The sequence below is a fragment of the Saccoglossus kowalevskii genome, chromosome 5 (genome assembly GCF_978046115.1).
Source record: "Saccoglossus kowalevskii chromosome 5, keSacKowa6.1, whole genome shotgun sequence".
Taxonomy (NCBI): domain Eukaryota; kingdom Metazoa; phylum Hemichordata; class Enteropneusta; family Harrimaniidae; genus Saccoglossus; species Saccoglossus kowalevskii.
This window is the reverse complement of record NC_140645.1, coordinates 37,250,927-37,276,913: the sequence shown is the minus strand read 5'-3', so window position 1 is coordinate 37,276,913 and position 25,987 is coordinate 37,250,927. Positions and strand designations below refer to the sequence as shown.

At 33.5% G+C, this 25,987-nt stretch overlaps 2 protein-coding genes across 2 annotated transcripts in view; one reads left to right on the top strand and one right to left on the bottom strand.

Annotated features, from left to right (window-relative positions):
* The window catches only part of LOC102804622 (nonsense-mediated mRNA decay factor SMG9-like), a 37,183-nt gene extending 30,081 nt beyond the window's left edge, over positions 1-7,102 (bottom strand). The window contains exons 1-2 of the mRNA XM_085499700.1: positions 7,012-7,102; positions 943-1,137 (exon numbers count right to left, since the gene is read on the bottom strand). Coding sequence (XP_085355826.1) covers positions 943-1,107 — 165 coding nt within the window. The 5' untranslated portion in view covers positions 1,108-1,137; positions 7,012-7,102. The remainder of the gene's footprint in view (positions 1-942; positions 1,138-7,011) is intronic.
* A 1,854-nt stretch (positions 7,103-8,956) lies between these two features.
* The window catches only part of LOC144349272 (astrocytic phosphoprotein PEA-15-like), a 42,596-nt gene continuing 25,565 nt past the window's right edge, over positions 8,957-25,987 (top strand). Inside the window, exons 1-2 of the mRNA XM_085499394.1 lie at positions 8,957-9,025; positions 9,353-9,529. The gene's annotated coding sequence lies outside the window, so the exon portion shown is untranslated. The remainder of the gene's footprint in view (positions 9,026-9,352; positions 9,530-25,987) is intronic.

Sequence of the window (25,987 nt, the reverse complement as noted above, 5' to 3'; positions counted from 1 at the left end):
TATTGTCAAGTGTTCACTTATTTGGAAACAGACATCATTGTGTCTCAGTGTTAAATGCTTTGATTAAAAACATGATAAAACCTAATTTTTCATGCATGCATGGTTACAATTTGTGGACAATGCCAACATCTAACTTAAACGTCTCAATATGTCAGCTAAGCGGTAAATGAACCGTACAGTAGGAATAAGCCAACGAATTGCCTGTTTGTGGAAGACAGTGCCAACATTTAATTTAATGTGACTAACCAAATTTGAGTCAAACAGCTGTCATTTAGCCCTGTTATTCCCAGCAGTACAATTTTGATTGAAAACCAATTTTACCTGGGCTGATTATATGCATATTGGGTCACAACACCAATAACTTATTTGTTTGTGTTCATCTCAAAATACAACCCCAAAAAACAATAAAATGATACGTCACAGAATTGTATCATTTCAAGAAAATTATCAGGGCTTTCAAAAACACCTGTAGAATTTACAAGACAACTGTGAATGTTTTTTATATATAATATTTATAAATCTTTTATGAATTTCAAAAGACAGTTGAAAAGAACTTGCCAATTACAAAGTCTTAACAGATAAATATCACCTGTATAGAATCCCACAATAGTCACAACTGCCTTTGAACCATAACAATGATTTTCCTGCTCCTTCAAAATAAACATCTTTTACAATTTAAACGTTCTACTGCGATTAGTAAAGATGATACTACTTGTAATTAAAGATACATGTATTCAGAATTCATATCTGTAAATAACTAAGTTGAAGTGGTTTGAAAGAATTTGATGGGATCTATGTTCTGTGTAAATTACCCATGATTAGTTAGTGAAAACTTCGAAAACTTTAATTCAATCCAAGTCTTCCAAGATGCATATTTTATAAATTTCTATAAAAAAACATTCACAGCATTCAGAAAAATGTAGTAGCTTTCCTTTTATTTACCATTTCTTTTTCTCTGATGCCTCTATCTGCTGTTACTCTTTCTTTATCACTTTGCTTCTCTCTGTCTCCAATTCGATCTCTTTCTGAAGGGCGCTCTTTAACACTTCCAACAGCTATCCCACCACGACGTCTCCGTCTGCGCCCACCTGGACCCATGTCAGCCATACCACTAAGTTTATCAGGGGAATGAATCCACTATATAAGAACAAGATATGACTGTCACATTCCCCGTCATTTAATTATAAAATACTCATGTTAAAATAATACATGGAACATCTGCAAACAGTTGAATTAATATGTACCGTAAAATCTGTATTAGAAGCCGCATCCCTAATAGAAATCGCACCCTTCTTTTTGAATAATTGAGAACCAAAAATTCACCATTTCTCATATGTGTAGATGCTCTTAATAGAAGCCGCTGTTTCTAATACAGAATTTACAGTACTCTATGTGTGTACAACTCATCATCAAGTGATTTTCCTTAATCTAGTATTGTACTGATAACTGAAAACTCCATTAACCCATGTCCAAAATCTAAGAGTACACAAGTGCAACCAAACTATGTCTCAAACATGTGTACATGCTCAATAACCTGCATTCATAAATCTGAGTAAACCTTGATGTACCTTTAATAACAACATGACTTCTTTGTTAATTCAGGTCTTTGTATATTACCAGAACCTCGATTTGTTTCAGTATCACCACTATAATTCCCATCAAAATGTAGCCCTGACACCCCTCTACAGTTTCCACTGAGGTTCGTAATGGTACAACCCATTTATCCACTAGTCCTGACAACTGAGGCTATATTTAGACCACATGGGTCAATGTGCCTGGCCAAGATTTATAAACAGTAACTGCAGTGTTTTCACTGATCTTCAACTTTGTGACCCGGTATTTCAGTGATGGCTTTAATGGAATGCAATTTTTACAGTTTAAAGATATTATTATACAACATTTCTGACCACTTTTTACAAGATTTCAGTCTTAATTTTTCATAAAACCAAACAAAAACCAGACTATGGTTCATTTCTGTCAATGATTCAGATCAAGGTCATGACATCACTGAAAACCCTAGCACTACAAATTAAGCTAATTATTTATGCTGAGCATGCTCAGTTGTTCTCTCAGTGTTGTTGGGAGAGGTAATTTTGGATGAAAATTATGAAAAAGACCCACTTAGGATTTTCAGATCTTGGAAAAAAAATTATGTGCATATTCGACAGAGACTTGTTCATCAACCTGCCAAGTTTCATCAATATCTGCTGCAGAATTTCTGAGAAAATGTTAGAGATGTAAAGGAAACGTGACAGATGGAAACAGGAAATAAGAAACTATACTAAAAAACACAGTAGGTACCGGTAAACTAAAGGCGAGTGACTGATACAGTTGTCAAGCTGTAAATCTACTATGGATACACACAGTTTAGTCTAGTAATGATATCTTTGCTGCCTGGATTTTAACCATCAAAGTAATTTCCCATTCACCGCTAATTGCAGTTTATCAGAGAAGCCCCCCCCCCCAAATGATTATGATTTTGTTTAATGTTTTTATTGGAAGAATACCTATTTAAAACATCAGTGGTAAAAAGGTAAGTTTTGCTTTTTGTTGCATATGACTTATTTACCACTTTCGTGTCACTGAGAATGTTCTAGAACCGTACTGTGTCTGGGTGGAATATTCTATATTTGTTAGGAAATAGGTAATAGAACACTGTAGGAGGCAATAGAAGGTAATGGAACATTCTAGAAATTTGTAGTAAGTTCCAGACTCATTATGTATGCTGATGTAATGGTCTATTTATAGACAGTGGGGGTATATATAGGGGAGTTGTTCAGCACTGAGTTCAGATCGGAGATCTCGTTGAATTGTATTGGAGTTTAAGTATCTAGTTATTGGAGTAGTGGAGTTTTACCGCGTTATTGTACTTGATGTTTACAGAGTATAATAATACCAGTACCAGTTGAAACCTCATCTGTTGGCTCCGTGTTCGTATTTTATCATCGCCGCCAGGGAAGTCTTTCTGTTACTGTTGCCATTTTGGTATTTGAACCATCACACCTGTACTATACCAATTACGGTAATATTACGTTGCGTGTGACATTTTTGAATTTGTGTAATCCGGAAATTCTGAAAACTATGTTGCAGAACTTTCAGTTACTTTCATGAACAGCTGAACACTAACCCCACATATAGTGGTGCATTGATTGGGACGAGATATTGACAATGTCACAGGGCTAGTGCAGCCAAAACAGATACAGCACCCCAAAAAACTACATGTTTACATCCTTAATAAACTGTGACTGATCTTTATATACATGTATACTGCAAATAACGTGCTTGATGTGGAAATTCTTGTCAAATACAAAAATAAACAACGAGGAATTTAACCAGAAATGTGGAATATTAGTATCATATCTCACATTTTTAATAAAGGTGGCAGATCACATCCAATTATTATTAGCACATACATATACATATACTAGTATATTATAATACACAATGATGTAAACGCTACAACACACAAATTTCACCAATATTTGAGATCACAAAAGGAGTCAAACAAAGATGTGTCATTAGTTCTATTTCATTTAATCTATATATATAATGTATGTATATGTATAATGTATATATAAATTAAATACCAAAATTGTCATCTAACTGTAAGGCCATTGCTGATTGGCTGTTGAGCTGGAATAATAATTTTTGGTTTCAAATACCCCAGGAAAGTGTTCTATGTTCTTCGTGTAATTAGGTGTTCGTATTTAAGGGATTTTTCCACACAAAAACGACTAATTCGGCCGAATTTTGTTATCGGTTGGCATAATATTACCCCAACGGATCTTATTTCTGTGAAAGATTGGCATTTTTGTCCTGATTTGAAGGAATCCGAAAAACGTGTTTCACAACTTTTCTCTTATTTAGTTTTATGTCGCATTCAAGATGGTGTCCCCCATATACTAAATATCACATTTATTTTTTTATCACGCGTGCGCCATCTGACTGTGGTGTAAGCTACCTATGAGGTATTCAAACTGAAGCAAATTATTGTATTATTATTTATGTAACTACCCCAGACCATTCGTCCCGGTGTTATCGCTATCGCCACACGAGACTCCAGCTTGTCTCCTATACAATTTTCCTTCCGCCCACTTAATTTTACTATTCATATGACCTTTGCACTGACATCGATAGCCAATCGCATTCGACCGCGGACGTCACTCTAAATAAACAACTGAATAAATTAATATACCATATTTGGAAGATAGCGGGTAAATTCAACGTTGTTGGTGTGTTCCTTCGGGTTCCGAAGTCTCACGAAACGAGTTCATGTTCCGTTATCTTTTGCAAGTAAAATAGGTCGATATGTATTAAACATGGCATTTGTTTTCTTGTTTTAACCCCCTTATTACGCAAGCTTCCGTCGAAGTGGTGTTTTTTTCGACGATTTGTGGCATGTTGCAAAACGAACGAAACATTGCGGCATTCTTAGCGGTGGATAAGGGATCGACTATGTCGTCACATTTATGTCTCGTTTGAAAGAGAATAAACAACCGCTCAGAAAAATATGTTGCTAATATTTAAGTGCGGTGCCTTGAAATCGCCTGCCCGACGTCCAAATTTCAAAAGGATGTTCGATTTGCAATGACGACCGTTCATATGTACTAGGCGACGTTACTAATTACTACTAGGGTCGGTGTTTGCATTAAGAATTATAGAACAAAAGATCAGCAAAGCGGTGCTTTTGTCGGCGATTTTGTCAAAGGGAATATTGATAAAATGTTGCAAAACAGAATCGCGAGTTGGGTGAAAAATTGCACCGGCGGCATTCTCAGCGATGGCGACACCCGAGAAACACCGTGTCACGGTGCATTCGTGCATCAGTACACCGAAGAAATACATACATATTGTTGCGGACGACTATTGTAGACTGTGTTCGTGTAGTCTTCGAGTTTGTGGACAGTTAAAGTCGTGTGTGAATTTATTCAAGCCAGGAAAAGCAGGAGGGATAACATATGGAAATCGTCTTTCCAATTTGATCCAGTGCGACGTTGTGAAAGGAGCGACTCTGTCGTCTCATCTATGTCTAATTTGTAAGAGAAAGATTGATAGCGCAGAAAAATCCGCCAATAATGTAAAACAGTTGCGTGAAATTGTCAGTCATTCTAATATCTCCCAACCTGTGAACGAAAGGGTTAAGCGTGCTGCCTTGAAATCGCCTGCCCGACCACGTTCAAGTTCAAAACGACGTTCCATAACTTTCTCACATTCAATTTGCAATGATGACCGCAGTTCAAATGTACTTAGCGACGTGACGGACATTAACAACCATGATGTTGAAAAGGAGTTTGATGAAAATATGCCATTTCCAATTAGAAATCATTTTGATTTGATTTATGGATGGCGAGCACCGACACTCAGATCCGATGAACTAATCAAAACTAAAATGGCGCGTGTCACGTGACTTTGTTTACTAAAGATAGCGTGGGCGTTTGACTGACACTCAACTCATTAGTATTCCACCAATCACAGCTACATCTACTTTCTGGATGTGCGCAGTCAAATTGTATAGGAGACAAGCTGGAGTCTCGTGTGGCGATAGCGATAACACCGGGACGAATGGTCTGGGGTATTATGTAACTGTGAAACATGTATACTTGTACATCTCTTCAAGGGCTGCATAAAGCCAATCCTATTATGCCGCTCAGATACTGTATTGGGAAGTTGGGTAAGACTCCAACTGAAAAATTCACTTGAAATTTCACAAGAAATTACTGGGTCTAAACAAATTCAGCCAAAGACACACTTAGATAGAATTTGTAAACAATGTTCGTTAAATAAAGTTGAAGATGAATTACACTTTCTACTACTTAATAAATATCATTTAGCCTGACAAGAAATCCCGACAAATACTACATTCTCTGCTAAAACCAATTCATTTCAGAAACTTGTATATCTACTATTATTACATGTGTACTGCAGTTTCTTTTGATTCATCCCTGAAATCAAAATAGGTCTTTTCACACCCCCATATGCAAATCAGGTCTGAGAGCAAACAAAGTAGTCCCCCCTTCAGGAGTACCGTTTTTTCGAAACATAGCAGAAATAAATAAATAAATAATAAATAATTTAGAAGTACGATATTTTACACTTGGGGTACATTAATATACTTGCCAAGTGAAATTAAATTTGAACAACAGTAATGGTACTTTTAGGCAGTCACTTATTTTGACTACAACTAATTTGCATATCACCCATGCAATAGTATTTTCATGGTCGATATGCAAATGAACATGGTATTTCCATTGGCAACCGAACTCTTTTTATTTTATAAACAAATTTTTCGTCTGCTAATTTTACATTTCTAATTTGGTGTTTAGAATGTAATAAAGTTAATAATGAATAACTAAAAGTTAAGTAAGCGAAAGTTGAGTAAATTAAAAGTACAATAAGTGTGACTGAGTGTATTCTATATCTAAATTCAGAAAATTTGCATTTGCACTGTCGATAGAGTGAAACATTGTGTCTCTTTTTTTTTTGTGTATAATTTATACATGTAATTTATTTAATTGATATCCCTCATGTATGCTCGCTTGAGGACACTTATAGTTATCTTGAGGGCCATACAATATCCAATGGGACACGGAACTAGCTCTTTTGAGTTAGGATGTCCCGCGGTCAAGAGTTAGTCTCCAGAACTGATTTTCTCTTCCATTTTGGAGAAAAAGCTAATACACTCCCTGGCCCAACTATCGGACGGCCCCAACTATCGGACAGTCTCGCTTGCTTGCGTTCTTATTCTAAAATCAGGTGACCCATAGTAAAAATACGGTGTTATTTTGAAAGAAGAATGTTTTTGCTCTCGTTTGATACACGTCGCTATTCACCCGTAATTTGTTAATTTCACATATTAGTGTCCGATAGTGTGTAAAAGAGTGTGAAACGAAATTCATGTTTACAAATCATTCAACAATCACAGTCCCTACGTCTGAAACAACAGACATGTGCACAAGGCTATGACACTATTATTGTCGTTATACACGCTTTGCAAAGTTGGTAAATGCTTACCTTCAACTAAAATCTGCTGAAATCAGTTTCGAAACTTATTTCGATGACCGCCATATTTGTTATGCTACTTAAGTTACATTCCGATTCAATTTAGATTTACTATTCGGATTCGAAAGAGGCGCTTGCCAGGAGGTGTCTTGAGTATATTTACTCGCGTGTATATAAATATTCTATAACATATATCATATATTTTATACTTACTTATCACGGTAATATTCAACAGTAGATCTACTTTATTGTTCACCGCAATTTTTTGAAAGAATAAGCTTGAATTTACAATTTGTTCGCAATTTGTAAATTACTGTTGACACCAACAAATGATATTAAAAGAGGGGGTAATTATTCACTGTGTTTTAATTTTGCTTATTTCACTGAATGGAAAAATGCGCTAAATTAAAACCCAGTGAATATGTAAAATTTAGCATGGAACACATTATCTAAATGACGAAACCGTGAATTTAAAACCCACTGAATATGTCTGAAATGGTAAATCAGTGAAATTTAAACCCAGTGAAAATTAGTCATTTTACAGTATGTTCTCCAAACGACACTGAATACAATTTCCTTGTATGGAAATGAAATAAAGTAGATACATTGATGACGTCACATACCTGCTGGGCTGGTTTCTCTTCAGTCTCTTACGTTTTGTGTGCTAGGTCCAAAATGTCGGCAACTGTGAAATATCCAAGTAAGCTATACTTTTTTTCTGATCTGTATCCTTACCATACAGCACCCACCGATGGTGCAGTTGTGTAATAAAGTTATTATATTATTATTATTATAATAGAACCAACTGTCAACACGGACAATAGAGGACGCGATTTAATATTTTTTTCAGAAAACCTTCATTTTTAGAGTTGTTGTTGAAAGCTTAATGTTTGTTTTATTTATAGTGTTGCCTTTTATTTAAACACTAAAAATGTAAAAATAGAGCAATGTTGTAATAAAATGGTGTTCGCCTTCCACTTAAGTTGTTTTTTTCTGTTTGTATATTCATCTTTATATATTATCTTGTAATAAGTACTTATTTATATACTGATCTAGATATAGACCATTTGTGGCAGGAAGAAAAAAAGCAAAATGCGAACAATGTAAATATAAATAAAATAATATCAGAAAAACTAAAAACAAAGTTTGAAAAAAATTGTAAACAGATTTTAGACAATGATAACAAAGGGAAAATCATAAAAATAAATTGCGCACTTACAGAGAACTGAAAACAGACTTTGGCTTTGAAAACTACTTACACGTAGTCAAAAATACTCATCACAGGTCATCAATGACAAAATTGAGGATTAGTGCTCACAGACTACAAATAGAGACTGGGAGACTATTGTTAAACAACACAGATATATCTGACAGAAAATGTCTATGTTGTGAAAATAACGCCATAGAGGACGAAGAACATTTTCTTTTAACATGTGATCTCTACGCGAGAGAAAGAAAAAAACTTTATCAGCTGTTATCACCCCAACACTTAGCAAACAATAAAGAAAAATTAAAATATATTTTAAATAATAAAGATGAGAAAATAATAATACAAATAGCAAAGTACATAGAGAACTGTTTCAAAACAAGAGAGGAAAAACTGAAAACATTATAGTCAGCTATCTCAAGATAAGGTCATGTACATGCAATAGTAATCTAAACATTCACCAACACAAATGTGGAAAACAATCCAATTTACTTTACCATTATTTTTTTTTCTACTTTTATTTGCTAGTTGTTTTTTATTTATTTATTTATTTTTTTTATTTTCCTGTGTGTATTTTTATTCTCACTTTAATTGTTTGTTTGTCTTTATTCACATCTGTATTGCATTGTAGTCGTCGCTGAGATTTGTCTTATCTTGACTTTGCTGCAAATCGAATCCGAAACCGATGTGAAAATACCACCAGCATCCCAAAGCTCCCTTAACTCATTCATTAAATGTTTTGACATGAAATTGGCAAACGCGGGACCAGGTGACGCGGGACAGTAAGCGTGGTCACCGTCCCTTGAGGGACGTGACGTGGTAGTTGACTGTTACATCTGCAAATATTATACATATTTTAATATCGACACTTAGTATTGTTTTAAATCCCACACTGACATTCATGTACATTATATAGAGGGACTATGCATACACACGCCACAAAATAACATTTTTATTAACATTTGAAATATTTCTTATTTTTATTTATAAAAAAATTAATGTGAGTATTTTAACTGGATTTACCATTATGTTAAAATAATGTTTTGTTTTTATCCAGTGTTAGTATACCGGCTTTCTAATGCTTCCAGATAAATTCTAAAAATTAAATATATAAATAAATATCTGTTGTTTTCTACATTTTGCTAGGGGGTCATTAAATTAACATAAAGATAAAGTGGTGTTGATGTTTCTGGGCGATCTAATCAAAAGCCGAGCATCTCGCGTACGGGATCATCGCTGCTGATACAAACTCGCATGTGGGCGTTATAGGACCGTAACCGTATAAGTTTAATCAATTTATCTACGTCTTTTCGCCCGATCTAGGTGAGTAAAGTTGTTTCATTCATTCTGTACGCACCTTTCTAATCTCGAATATTCTCTTGTAAACCCCATACTCATAATAACACGTCTGTTTGTGGTTGATATAATGTAACGGAAACAAGACAATGTCATTTATTATTCTCCAAGCGTATTTAGTTGAAAAGACTGGCTGTAGTTTCTGTAAAGGCAGCTGTGTTTTGTCTACCATGTGTCTGAGTTGTATTAAAACCAGATATAATACTTATATTGGTTACATCACCCAGTTTAGAGTAAAAATAATATATAAATCATATTGTGTTCATTTAAAGGACGGTGAAGTTATAAAGTGAGTGAGTATTCACATACAGTTACACTTTTTGTAAACAACAAAACAGACGGGTACAAATTCACGTTAATAATATTTTAACAAAAACATATGTATGCTATTTATTTAATTTTCAAATATGATAACAATATTTATTTTGTTTAAATTGCCAGGCACCTGTTATTTTTAAAACAAAGTGTGAATTTTTATTTAATTTATTTAACTTTAAATTAATGCTTTCCTATATTAAAATTACTTATATTTTATGTACTGGGGATACAGTATTGTCGTTCATGCATTAAATGATATATATTATTATTTGATGCTACTTTTTTGGAAAAGCAGCTCACTAATACTAGGAGCTGTAAATTGCAAGGTATAATTACAATTTTTTAAGTTGTTCTGTTTTAACTCTGTGATCAGATTATCAATGGTATGTTCTACGTAGCATCAATGAGGATTCTGATTGTATAGTCCACAGCTTGTACATTGTACAACTCAATGATTGCTACCGGTATCTCTTCACTATCTTCTCTTCTCTTCATCTTTCTATTTAAATGTGTGTTTTTTCTGCTGAACATCTACAAATTTAATTATATAACCCCTCCACTCTTGGGCACACCAAACATTTAATTCAATGATTACAGTATCACCATGGTGATATGGTATGTTGCGATCAGAAAAGTAAAAAATAGCTGATGATTGATGAAATTTCTTTTATTGTAGAATTCAATGACCTGGACTGACCTCAAAGTCACCATGTCATGTGTACTTGCTACAGTAATGCTGGTATACCTATAATTTCAGACTGCATTGTCAGACACTATTTGTATAATATACTACCAGGTATTAACTGTAACTTCATTTTGTTGCTGTTGTCTCTTCTGTCTTTAACCAGACATTAGTGCATTTTACCATAGAAACTGTATCCATGTATCTCTCAACTAAACTGCAATTTAAGGCTATCCTGGAACACATGTTTGCATCCAAAAGTCACACCCATTAGTGAATACTCTCTGGGCTTTAGACATGATAAGTTAAAACAAAGTATATATGAATCCCTCACAGAACTAGCAATATATATTAATATCATTAACATTAACATATATTAATATTAATAATATTTGTTATTATATTGGGGGGGGGGCGTTACTAATCTTGAGTACAATGCAACAACCGCTATGCTATGAGTGATCTGAATTTGAATGAGCTTGATAATTTTAATAATAATTTATATCAATAATTTAAATAATAATTTATTTTCCATAATATGGTTACAAAGTACTGTAAAATGACTAATTTTCACTGGGTTTAAATTTCACTGATTTACCATTTCAGGCATATTCAGTGGGTTTTAAATTCACGGTTTTGTCATTTAGATAATGTGTTCTATGCCCAATTTTACATATTCACTGGGTTTTAATTTAGCGCATTTTCCACTCAGCGAAATAAGCTAAATTAAAACCCAGTGAATAATTAACCCCTTTACAGTATTATACATAAGGAAAACATAAATATACCCAAAAAAATCATTTACGAACAGCATGGAAATGGGATTAAAATTTTTGTCAGAATTTAATTTTTATTATTATTATTGAAGGACATATTTAAATTATTTTATTCAAAAAATTTACATAGTTGAAATGGTAATTACATGTTATATTTTTGGATATACATGTATATCCTGTATTCCAACAAATTTGTTCATGACAAATTGTTAGGTTAATTTAAATACAAAATAAATTAAATTTATAAAAATGTTACAATGTAATTCTGAGAAAACAATTTAAACACAAGTTTGAAATTTTGAGTTGAGTTGAGATGGCAACTGAATGTGACACATCATGGCAGTTATATTGAGATAAAGTAGAGGTTTCTGAAATAAACTGAATCTATTACAGTCAATATAATCAATGTACCTTATTAGCTCTACTAGAAGAACATCTCCAATAGAAGACCTATTGCATTTAAAATAACAATAAATTTGTTTCATACATGTACTGTATCATTAAAATACTACGTATTTTGACCATAAATACATCTCTCAGTGATTCAGATGCTCCCAGACATCAGCAATTTGCTGGTATTTTTTTTTCAAAAACTCCTAATTTTTTTCAATTATTTCAGACAAAGTGTTTTCTGTTAAATTTACTGTTTTTGCACCCAAAATATGGTAAAGAATTAGAATTGTCCCTTGACGCTAGTTGCCATTTTGGACAAAATGTTGTAAGATAATTTTGGGACATTTGAGTCTGTAATTAATGTAAACGCATATGCTATTATATTCGGTCCCAATCTGTTGATTATTTAATTGGTATACTTTGCTGCATTTTATTTGAATAAATTATATTTTTTTTATATTATTGTTATAAATAAGATATTCTGGTATAAATTCTCACTAGAAAATTTTGCAACAGTGTGAGTTGCATCCGGTAGGTAAAAGATATGGATCTCATAGTATTTGGCAGTCACAGGAAAATGTGTTTGGATTGATTATTGTTAAAAAAATCAGTGAATACAAACTTATTTAAAAAAATAAAAATGATTTTTTTTCATGATTACAACTAACATGATTTTGACCAAAAAAATGTTATTTTAAGCCAAAAATAAAGCTCATTTTATGAATTACAAAAATTAACCACATTTTTGAAAAGCTGTTATATACATACAAAGTACAGTCCGCTGTAACTTAACCTTCATGCCGGCTTTGCCTTTTCATAAAAACTTACAATTTCTAAAAGTGTGTTTCATTGTCATCAATAATTTCAACTATTTTTTGTAGTGTTTACCAATGTCACTAATATGAGACATATTTAGATGTACATGTATTACTCAAGAATAATTTATTTTCGCTTGGAATTAATTTTCGCTATTTTCGCTCAAGGAATGATTCAGTGAAAATAAAATCCAGCAAATATACCTTTTTCTCTATATTTTACATTCAACTCGCCAAAAATCAGTGAACATAAATTCCATACAAAACACCCAAAATGTCTTTTCAGCGAAAATTAATTCCAGCTAAAATAAAGTATTTTACAGTACTCAATTTAGATACATGGCGTCAACTCAAAGCTAAATGTTAAGTAATGCTCGGACCATAACATGACATGTCTTAAATATCATTTTTTTCTTCATCTATTAGCATAATTAAAAAGGTGCACCTCTTATAGCTACTTGCTGGGAGGTAATTTTGCTGATTGCCAATTTAGTCAAACATGAATAATGAAAAATTTTCCATCGAATATCAAATTATAAAAATAGTCAAATCCAATCTGAAATTGAGACAATAGATACATAAAGTATATGTCTCTATGATCTTTAAATGACATACTTCATTTAAATGTGTAAGTCTTCTCATAAACTTGTAACACACGAACATTAACATAAAGAGCTTCATAGAATTTGATTGAGTTTGATAAACCATACACTATAACTGCATTGATTGAAGCCTGGTTAATTCAAGCAAAAACAAAAATTGATGAAATCAAGATGAATAGATACTCTGGCTGCTAATGTTCCATGCAAATTAGTTACTGAATTATTGGTATATCACTTTAATGTTAAATAAAACTGGCTGTTTGTGCAAGCAATTAATTTCCAAAATTCTAAAACAAATAGAAATTTGTATTTCTTGGTTTTGATGAGCAGTATAACTACAAAACAAAATAAGCTGGCCTCTCAAATCTTGAAATGTCTCAAAAGCATTTCGATGATGTTTTTGTTTTAATCAATGACCATGCAGACTCGCAAAGTCAGGGCTTCTTTTTTGTTGTACAGTATATACCAAAAATGCGATATCTACTGTTAAGGCCAGACTTTTTTTATTCCTTGTTTCTTGAGTTTTTATAAGGCAATTTTTTTAGGAGGGCGAAAAAAATTTTTTTTTTTTTTTTTCCCATTGGATTTGTGTGATTCTCAAAAAATTGTAAGTGAGATCATTGATCAGAGAGAAGAAATGAAATAAAATTTTATTCCATGTATAACCTTGTTTCTCATCTGCGCGAGACTTCGGTACTTCGATCATGATACTCCCACGAAAATGCAACTTGGGTTTGTTATGCGGCGAGCGGAAAATTTTAGCAATTTTTTTGCACTTAAAAGTCTGCGTGCGCGAGAAAATTTTACGCTAAAATAAAATTTTATTTTTATTTCATTTTCGGCTCCTGTTCATTCGGCGGGTTCGCGAAACAAGGGATAATAAAAGTCTGGTCTAAGTAGTTTTTCACCTTTTTTTAATTTGACTTCAAAATCAGCTTTTGCAGTCATGCCAAAATAGTAAACATTTAGAAAACAATCTAGTCTAAGTAATACAATGTACAATGTTTGCTCCTCTACCCAAATTGTCAATTTCGTGATAAAATATGCTGTCAGTGATCAGCAAATCATTAGTTGACTTTGAATAACATGTAAATTGGAGCAAATTTTATGGTTTCAGTAAATTGATGTTACTGTAAAATGACTAATTTTCACTGGGTTTAAATTTCACTGATTTACCATTTCAGGCATATTCAGTGGGTTTTTAAATTCACAGTTTCGTCATTTAGATAATGTGTTCTATGCTAAATTTTACATATTCACTGGGTTTTAATTTAGCGCATTTTCCAGTCAGAGAAATAAACTAAATTAAAACCCAGTGAATAATTACACCCTTTTACAGTATATGTTTTCTGTTATATGAGACATTTCATGTTCAAGGTTATCCTATTTTAAAGCAAGATATTCAGTCAAACAAAACCTAAAATAGAATCTAATTAATTTAGTTTTCTATGGGTGATGTCAGAATAGTAATTGATAGTTTGTGAATTGTTCTAGGCATAATGAATAGGCGAATAAGACGACTGTAGGTGTGATGAATGTAGGCCAGATGACTCTATGCCAGATAGTCATCTAAGTGAAATCACTCAAAGTGAGATGACTCTAAGTGAGATGACTCTAAGTGAAATGACTCTGAGTGAAATGACTCAAAGTGAGATGACTCTAAGTGAAAGGACTCAAAGTGAGATGACTCTAAGTGAGATGACCCAAAGTGAGATGACTCTAAGTGAAATAAATGACTCTAAGTGAGATGACTCAAAGTGAGATGATTCTAAGTGAGATGACTCTAAGTGAAATGACTCTAAGTGAAATGACTCAAAGTGAGATGACTCAAAGTGAGATGACTCAAAGTGAGATGACTCAAAGTGAGATGATTCTAAGTGAGATGACTCTAAGTGAGATGACTCTAAGTGAGATGACTCTAAGTGAGATGACTCTAAGTGAGATGACTCTAAGTGAAATGACTCTAAGTGAGATGACTCAAAGTGAGATGACTCAAAGTGAAATGACTCAAAGTGACATGACTCTAAGTGAGATGACTCTAAGTGAGATGACTCTAAGTGAGATGACTCTAAGTGAAATGACTCTAAGTGAAATGACTCTAAGTGAGATGACTAAAAGTGAGATGATTCTAAGTGAAATGACTCTAAGTGAGATGACCCAAAGTGAGATGACTCTAAGTGAAATGACTCTAAGTGAGATGACTCAAAGTGAGATGATTCTAAGTGAGATGACTCTAAGTGAGATGACTCTAAGTGAGATGACTCAAAGTGAAATGACTCAAAGTGAGATGACTCTAAGTGAGATGACTCTAAGTGAGATGACTCAAAGTGAGATGACTCAAAGTGAGATGACTCTAAGTGAGATGACTCTAAGTGAGATGACTCTAAGTGAAATGACTCTATGTGAGATGACTCAAAGTGAGATGATTCTAAGTGAGATGACTCTAAGTGAGATGACTCAAAGTGAGATGACTCAAAGTGAGATGATTCTAAGTGAAATGACTCTAAGTGAAATGACTCTAAGTGAGATGACTCTAAGTGAGATGACTCAAAGTGAGATGATTCTAAGTGAAATGACTCAAAGTGAGATGACTCAAAGTGAAATGACTCTAAGTGAAATGACTCTAAGTGAGATGACTCTAAGTGAGATGACTCTAAGTGAGATGACTCAAAGTGAGATGATTCTAAGTGAGATGACTCAAAGTGAGATGACTCAAAGTGAGATGATTCTAAGTGAAATGACTCTAAGTGAAATGACTCTAAGTGAGATGACTCTAAGTGAGATGACTCAAAGTGAAATGACTCTAAGTGAAATGACTCAAAGTGAGATGACTCTAAGTGAGATGACTCAAAGTGAGATGACTCAAAGTGAGATGACTCTAAGTGAGATGACTCTAAGTGAGATGACTCTAAGTGAGATGACTCTAAGTGAAATGACTCTGAGTGAAATGACTCAAAGTGAGATGACTAAGTGAGATGACCCAAAGTGAGATGATTCTAAGTGAGATGACTCTAAGTGAAATGACTCTAAGTGAGATGACTCAAAAGTGAGATGACTATAACTGAGTTGACTCTAAGTGAAATGACTCAAAGTGAGATGACTCAAAGTGAGATGACTCAAAGTGAAATGACTCTAAGTGAGATGACTCAAAGTGAGATGACTCAAAGTGAGATGACTCTAAGTGAGATGACTCAAAGTGAGATGACTCTAAGTGAGATGACTCTAAGTGAAATGACTCTAAGTGAGATGACTCAAAGTAAAATGACTCTAAGTGAAATGACTCAAAGTGAGATGACTCTAAGTGAAATGACTCAAAGTGAGATGACTCTAAGTGAGATGACTCAAAGTGAGATGACTATAACTGAGATGACTCTAAGTGAAATGACTCAAAGTGAGATGACTCAAAGTGAGATGACTCTAAGTGAGATGACTCAAAGTGAGATGACTATAACTGAGATGACTCTAAGTGAAATGACTCTAAGTGAGATGACTCAAAGTGAGATGACTCAAAGTGAAATGACTCTAAGTGAGATGGCTCAAAGTGAGATGACTCTAAGTGAGATGACTCAAAGTGAGATGACTCTAAGTGAAATGACTCTAAGTGAGATGACTCAAAGTGAAATGACTCAAAGTGAGATGACTCTAAGTGAGATGACTCTAAGTGAGATGACTCTAAGTGAGATGACTCTAAGTGAAATGACTCTAAGTGAGATGACTCAAAGTGAGATGACTCAAAGTGAAATGACTGTAAGTGAAATGACTCAAAGTGAAATGACTCTAAGTGAGAAGACTCAAAGTGAGATGACTATAACTGAGATGACTCAAAGTGAGATGACTCAAAGTGAGATGACTCAAAGTGAAATGACTCTAAGTGAGATGACTCAAAGTGAGATGACTCAAAGTGAGATGACTCTAAGTGAAATGACTCAAAGTGAGATGACTCAAAGTGAGATGACTCAAAGTGAGATGACTCTAAGTGAAATGACTCAAAGTGAGATGACTCAAAGTGAGATGACTCAAAGTGAGATGACTCAAAGTGAAATGACTCTAAGTGAAATGACTCAAAGTGAGATGACTCAAAGTGAGATGACTCAAAGTGAGATGACTCAAAGTGAGATGATTCTAAGTGAGATGACTCTAAGCGAAATGACTCTAAGTGAGATGACTCAAAGTGAAATGACTCTAAGTGAGATGACTCTAAGTGAGATGACTCTAAGTGAGATGACTCTAAGTGAAATGACTCAAATTGAGTCATTTTTCAAGTCATTACAATACACAGGATATATCACTACATTTTCCCTAAGGCAATGGTCACTATTACATGTAGTTTGATTTACTAAAAATAGAACTGTTGTAAACGTAGATAATGCTTACACAGACAATATCAACTGTTTTACATTGTTATGGATGTTCAGTGATTGAAGTATCATACCCACGTTGTATGATCTACAGAAAAGTAATCCCTGATAAAGTAAGGGTTTCGGATTGTGTACAGTTCATTAGAAATTGTCTTGTTATCCAACAGAATCATGAAAGAAGCCATTGGTGATTACAATAATGAAAATTATGTTTTATTTGTTAGACAACACGACTTTCAGTGCTTGCTTGCGTCTGTACTACTGCTCCAATATTTCAGCATTTGTTGCCATACCAACTGATTTTGTAATTTGTCATGGTGACCACAATATTCAGTAGTAGGTACCGGTAACATGTGAATCTCAAAGTTTACTGACATAACATATTTGTAACAATATTTTAACACCATATTCATTATGAATATGTTTGTCAACAATTTTTGTTTACTTATTTGTTTGGAATACAAGTGTATCGGTACGCAATAGTTTGTTGACTCTAGGGTACATGACAAAACACATAAAATATAACAATGTACAAACCAAAACTATAATTATTGCTGTTCATGTGCCTTGATTATGTACAAGTTGAGGGGGTGTAGGAACAATGAATGAAAAAAAAAAATTCAGGAAATATTAAAATAAAAGCACAATTATAATAACAATTTCAAAATTAAAATAAATATGAAACATACACACAATTGATTTTGAAATATAAGTTGACCAGAACTTTTGTTGTTGGTCTTCTTAGTACTGTAAATGCATTAATTATTCACTGGGTTTTAATTTCACTATTTTCACTGATAAATAAAATTTGCTATATTAAATCCTTGTGAACATGTAAAATAACAATAAAACTCATTGTTTACTTGACTAATTCATGAAATTAAAACACAGTGAATATGCTCAAAACATCAAAATAGTGAAATGACTGTCTGTGAAAATAAATGGTTTTACAGTAATATGCTTTGGGATCTGCTTCATTTATTATTTTAGTAATTTACATAAAATATAACAAAGTTCATTTATTTACTGGAGGGAACAAATTGTCATGTAAAGATTGATAGCAGTGAATTATAACATTTACTCAATTAATCTACCAGGGTCTTGAATGTTATCCATGTTTATCAGGTATCCTGTTGAATGGAAACTATTAAAAATATATTTCAAGGAAATGTCATGATACATACTGTATCACTTGATCTGTGTCTATGAGATTTCTTTGTGCCTCTCTGTATAATGCCCTTTTACTTGTATTACAGACTTCAAACTTTCCAATATCTCAACCTGTTATATAATTTATATAGGCTTATTTGTATAGTGTATGTTTAATAATCAGTTATATGCGAAAGTACATGTTTTTTCTTGCAAATCTTTAGCAAAATATCTTTTTCTTCCAAACTATCAAATTTTTTTTATCTGTTCAAAATTGCTAACAACATTGAATTGGAGAATTACCGTATTAAATAATAATTAATTATTTTTTTCAAAATATTAACAAGTTGTTTTTTAATATGGGACTATGTGTACACATTAATTTGCCTTGCCCCCCAAAAACATTTCTGTAACTATTGGTACATACATTGTATGGAGGGAAATTTATACAATCAATAACAACCTTTAAGATATTAATTGATATTAAATTAAATCAAATAATTTTAATGAATTCGGGATGATTACTTTATGTTCTGTTCAGAAAAAAATTGAATGTTTCTGGTCAATTTTTTTTAACCAAAATCGGTTTGGGTGGATATTTTTTAATTTTTTTACAATTAAATTTAAAATCGCCAATGAAGTCAGGCTTTTATATTGAATTTTAATGAAAATAATTGAATTTTTTCATGACAAAAACTGTAATAAATGAGTTTTGTAAGAAATCAATTAAATCTAAAAAATAAACTGTAATGTGTAATTAATTAAACTAATCAATATACGGGAATATTTTTCTCTACAATATACATGTATTGGTTGAGTTGTGTGAGATCTTGTCTCTAGGCGGTTACAATTGACGTAAGGAGATTGCTAGTTCTACTTCATATTACCATGTGTTTTCCCCTGGGGTTGTGAACACAGAGTCACTTATAGTGCTTCTATTAAGCTGTTAAGTGTCTACAATGTATAATGAAAAAAAAAATATCTGGAAACTAAAGGGATTACAAATTGTTATGTACATGGTGTTTTGTTTATTATGGGTGTTCAGTGTATAGATGGTGTTCAGTATATCAAGGTTCAAGTTTATATCATTTATATGCGGTTGCACTACTAATAGAATAAATACGGTATATGACAAACCAGTAGAAATAAATGCCACATGTCAATATAAATCTGCAGATAACCAATCCAACAGTAGCACATAGCATGCATACTTACATTAATCCTGTCTCTTAGAGCAGACAACTGAAAATAGCAATGCTACAACTTTGTTGTTGTTACAAGGATAATATTTTCTTTGGTAAATTACACACATATGGAAAGAATTCTGGTTGTTCATATTGCTGAGAAATTATTGTCTTTGTTATGTAATAGTAGAGTTGTTTTTCACCAAAATCTTATAAGAGTATTATTTTATACATTGAATTTAACAATCTTTGTCGATTATTATCATGCAATAGTAACAAAATATGTTCCTCTATCTTCCTAATTGTTGTAATATACAGTTTAGTTTCTGTTAAAATACAACACAGTAATACTGCATGTTTTGGAATGTGTGGAAATATTAAAGGTATTTGCTGAAATGAGGTTAAAAACATAGTTAAGGAGTCTGAAGTGAAACATTTATCAATTAAAGATTAACTAGGGACTCAGTAACTTCACCTTCTCTAATTGGTCTAATTTCCGAGCAATAATTTCAATATGAATTTGATTTAAAAACACTTCAGAATGTGGGATATTTTTGATTTCTCACGAAAAATAGTTATTTTTAGGTTGTTTTTATTATATAGGAATTGGATGATCTATTTATATAGATATAAGTGCAATCATGTTGATACATCAATTCAGAGATAAGTTTCCAATGAGATATGTAATACTGAGTGTCATGAGAAAGAAGGTATTAACAAAGAGGGGGGTTTTGTGAGTCACAGGGGAGGGGGTTTGATTATCATGAGGGAGAAGGTATTAACATCAGGGGAGTTCTTGTGAGTCACAGGGGAGGGGGTTTGATTATCATGAGGGAGAAGGTATTAACATCAGGGGAGTTCTTGTAAGTCACAGGGGAGGGGTTTGATTATCATGAGGGAGAAGGTATTAACATCAGGGGAGTTCTTGTAAGTCACAGGGGAGGGGTTTGATTATCATGAGGGAGAAGGTATTAACATCAGGGGAGTTCTTGTGAGTCACAGGGGAGGGGGTTTGATTATTATGAGGGAGAAGGTATTAACATCAGGGGAGTTCTTGAGAGTCACAGGGGAGGGGGTTTGATTATTATGAGGGAGAAGGTATTAACATCAGGGGAGTTCTTGTAAGTCACAGGGGAGGGGGTTTGATTATCATGAGGGAGAAGGTATTAACATCAGGGGAGTTCTTGTAAGTCACAGGGGAGGGGGTTTGATTATTATGAGGGAGAAGGTATTAACATCAGGGGAGTTCTTGTGAGTCACAGGGGAGGGGGTTTGATTATTATGAGGGAGAAGGTATTAACATCAGGGGAGTTCTTGTGAGTCACAGGGGAGGGGGTTTGATTATTATGAGGGAGAAGGTATTAACATCAGGGGAGTTCTTGTAAGTCACAGGGGAGGGGGTTTGATTATCATGAGGGAGAAGGTATTAACATCAGGGGAGTTCTTGTGAGTCACAGGGGAGGGGGTTTGATTATTATGAGGGAGAAGGTATTAACATCAGGGGAGTTCTTGAGAGTCACAGGGGAGGGGGTTTGATTATCATGAGGGAGAAGGTATTAACAAGGAACGAGGCCTTGAGTGTCACAGGGGTAGGCGTAGGCTCACGTGTCACAAAAAGGGAGGGGCTATTGAGAGTCACAATGGGGTCTTGAGTGTCACAAAAGGGGAGGAGGTCTTGAATGTCATGAAGGGGAGTTGAGTATCATGAGGGAGGTTATGTGTGTTGGTGGCAGTGAGTATTGGGGGGAGGGGCCCCCTTAAGTGTCATGGGGGGGTGTCCTCTCGAGTGTTGGGGGGAGGTCTTTATATTTACTATATATAGTCTGATAAGATTTCATTCATTTGTTCAAATAGTAAGCTATACAACTACCCTTATTGTCTAACTCTTGTGGGGATTTATCAGCCAACAGACATCTGGTTGTTGTTTTTTTATTGGGAAGTACACGTATGAGTTAATTTCCCCGAGTGGAATTTTCAAGTCACCTGGAGCTTTTAGCATAGAAGTGAAGAAGAATGTATTGCATTCATTCAGACAAGCTACAATGCTATAACAAATGTGGCAACACAGTCACTATATACACGTGTGGGACATGTACAAAGTACAAGGTAACAATCACATACTGTGTGTCGGCGTCATTAATGTGCATGTCATGTATTGCTAAAACATCATTGCTTATTATAGGACTCGCCCCACAATAGATGGCATGATAAATACAACAATATGGACATGGTGTTTATTACTGTAAAATATTTTATTTTCGCTGGAAGTAATTTTCGCTGAAAAGACTTTTTGGGTGTTTTGTATGGAATTTATTTTCACTGATTTTTCTGAAAGATGAATGCAAAATATAGGAAAAAAGGTATATTCGTCGGATTTTATTTTCACTGAATTATTCTTTCAGCGAAAATAAAGTATTTTACAGTATTTCTGTTTATTGGTCAACAGGTGAGATGATGAAATTGAGATGAAAAAATTGCATTGTGTTAAATCTCATAATTACCTAAGCATTGTTTTTCAATCAAATGGAATATGTTGGATATTTGCATGAATAACAATTCTATCATCGATGCAGCCTATGAAGAATCCAAAACTGTTGGGCATGACCCATGGCTTAACTTAATCCAAAAATTACTTGTGATAACAGATCTGACTCAGGCTGACACATGAGGAAGCCATCTTTTTTCAAAACTTTTACCATTTTAATGCCAAAATCACTTTTGATTATTTTTCACTAAATAAATATACACAATTTTAGTTTTAAAAATATTATCAAAACCTGTAGCTAGTGGGAAATTATGTGCATTTGGTTCAAAATTAAAAGAGACTTGTAAAACCAAAATGTTGCTTTTCAGAGTGTTATAAATTAACTATACATGTATACAATGTTGCCATTAGGAGTTCTGTTTATAACAATGAATTCATTTCACTATTTGATGTGATAATAGGTACATGCCACTATGTACAACTACATTGATTAATCAATTTCAGACTGTTTAAATCAATATTCTGTGAGATCGGAGAAAATTTCAACTGATATCGACTGCCTGCTACTTGTAAATTAAAACTACCATTTTTTTAGGAACAGCTATAATGAGTGTGTATGTTCTAATCATAAACTGAATTATGGATGTTTACATGACTCAATCTATTAAATAATAATGAGAAAAGTATCATGTTTTTTTTTTTTTCATACATTGTATTATCGTATTTATCTGAAAGATCTTCCTGGGTGATGTTTTGGATAATTGGTCCTATTTTGGGAGATCTCCATAATCTAAACATAGCCAAGGTTGATTTTTTTTATACCTTTAGTACCGTAAAAACTACCAATTCACACATCTGATAAAATTAATTATTACTTGTATTTTATCAATTTATGCAAAACACTAGCACAGAAATCAATACTATAAAGTAAACTTTTCAAAAAACAGTGTTGCAAAAATGTCATCGTTTGATGTACATTGTATGCGTCATCTTCGATGACCCCTGCCAGACATTGCAGCACATTGTATCAGCAACGATTCAACAAAACATGACAACATAAACCAAACTATAGTTATAGCCTTTTTCACCACCAGACTTCCTTGCCCAAATTTTTCTGCTTTTTTTCTTAAATTCTTCAAAATTCTTAGAAATAAATCCTAATTTTGGAGCCAACAGACAAAATTTGAGTCCACTTTCAGTTTTTACTAAACAAATGTGGCTATTTTTGTCCCAATCTTATGATGGAAAGTGCATGCAGACTAAACAAAACTATTTTGTGAATTTGTGATGAAAAGAGGGAACTGGTGGTGAAACAATGCATCTAGATTGAAACATTGCATCAATCAATGCAGGTAAAATTAGAAATTATCGCTCAGAAAGGAACAACAAACTTTTATATATTTTTGAGAAAACAAGAGTACCTAGTTTATTTAAATGTTCATCATTGGTGCAACTTGGATGTTACTTTACGCAGATTTGCATACTTTCTCAATCAGAACGTCACAATCGATGTGTGTGTGAAATTCTCGCTAAACCTGCCAATGCCACTTTGTATCCTAATAATTTCTGCTCTTGAAACAAAAAAATATTCACTACCATGTTTACAGGATTTGTTTTTGTGGCACCAAAAGATTGCCCAGGCATTAAAAATATTAACCCATGGGCGATCTTTTGTCCTGAGTGATGTTTCAGATAAATATGCTAATTAGTTGTTGATTTAGACACCAGACATAAACTTTTAGATTTTTTCACTCACTGCAAAATATTCTTTTGGAGAAATTCAGAATTTGTGTTAAAGTCGTATTTAATAAAAAATAAATAGAATGTCTGAATTTTCCAATAATTAGGGACAACCATATGGACCCATCTACATATTATTTTTTCCCTATATGTGATTGAACGAAAAGTTGTCATATGAGGTAAATGGCTCAAAAATCACCATAAATTGAAATAGTTCATTGACCTTTTTTTTTTATCTTGATTTTGTGAGCAACAGCATAAAAAGAAACCATATGGCAAAAGTCAGGTAAGTTTTAGTTGTAGCCAACTACCTTAAATAAGGCAATAACAAATAAGTGTTTTTTGTTGTCATGTGGTTGACAAAATAATAGTATTCTGGTTGTCATGTGCGCTGATAAAAATCATAGCATTCTGATTGTTGCAGTAGCAAAATCATAGCATTCTGGTTGTCGTGGTAGCAAAATTATAGCATTGTGGTCAACATGTGCAATGGCAAAATCATAGCATTTGGTCGTTGCGGTAAAAAAATCATAGCATTGTGGTCATCGTGGTAGCAAAATTATAGCATTCTGGTCAACATGTGGAATGGCAAAATCATAGCATTCTGGTCGTCACGGTAGCAAAATCATAGCATTCTGGTCGTCACGGTAGCAAAATCATAGCATTCTGGTCGTCGCAGTAGCAAAATCATAGCATTGTGGTCGTCAGGGTAGCAAAATCATAGCATTGTGGTCGTCATGGTAGCAAAATCATAGCATTGTGGTCGTCGCAGTAGCAAAATCATAGCATTCTGGTCGTCGCAGTAGCAAAATCATAGCATTCTGGTCGTCACGTTGTTGTAGAAAAATCATAGCATTGTGGACGTCGTGGTAGCAAAATCATAGCATTCTGATCAACATGTGCAATGGCAAAATCATAGCATTTTGGTCGTTGCGGTAGAAAAATCATAGCATTGTGGTCGTCGTGGTGGCAAAATCATAGCATTCTGGTCAACATGTGCAATGGCAAAATCATAGCATTTTGGTCGTTGCGATAGAAAAATCATAGCATTGTTGTCATCGTGGTAGCAAAATGATAGCATTCTGGTCAACATGTGGAATGGCAAAATCATAGCATTTTGGTCGTTGTGGAAGAAAAATCATAGCATTGTGGTCGTCGTGGTAGCAAAATCATAGCATTCTGGTCAACATGTGCAATGGCAAAATCATAGCATTTTGGTCGTTGCGGTAGAAAAATCATAGCATTGTGGTCGTCACGGTAGCAAAATCATAGCATTCTGGTCATTGTGCATTTTGGTCATCATTTTCAGTGACAAAATTATAGCATTCTGATTGTGTTGTGCAGGGGCAAAATCAATCCTGTTTATTTGAATGCAATAAAAGTACACCCTCTATGGCAAAAAATCACAGCAGTGTAATGTGTGTTATATAAAAAAATTATATATTGAAGTCGCTGATATTAAAATTTAAAGTAAATAACAAGTTGTCAATTTATTGAAGGTTATAAAACTGTTCCACAAAGTGAACAAATGCGACACCAATTTTTGAAGAAAAAAAAACACTGTAGATATTCACTGTTTTCATAATTATGTATTAACACTATAACATGATTTTTGTCTCATTACATATTACAAATAATAAATTCATTTACTCTGACAGCATCTTGTCAGTTTTTACTCATTTTAATATTGTCATCAGTGTTCTCACGAGAGCATTTCAAACATCGTCGTCATGGTAATTGGATATTTTGGAAACACAGTATATATCAACAAGACAAAGAAGCCAACTATCATCTTTGTCGTAAGCAAATTAGTATTTTCACATTTTTTTGTAGATTAATTTGTGGATCTAAGTGACAGTGAGCATTAATGGAATGTTTAAATACAGTAATAGTGAATATGATATGGGTGTTAATTTAACTCTT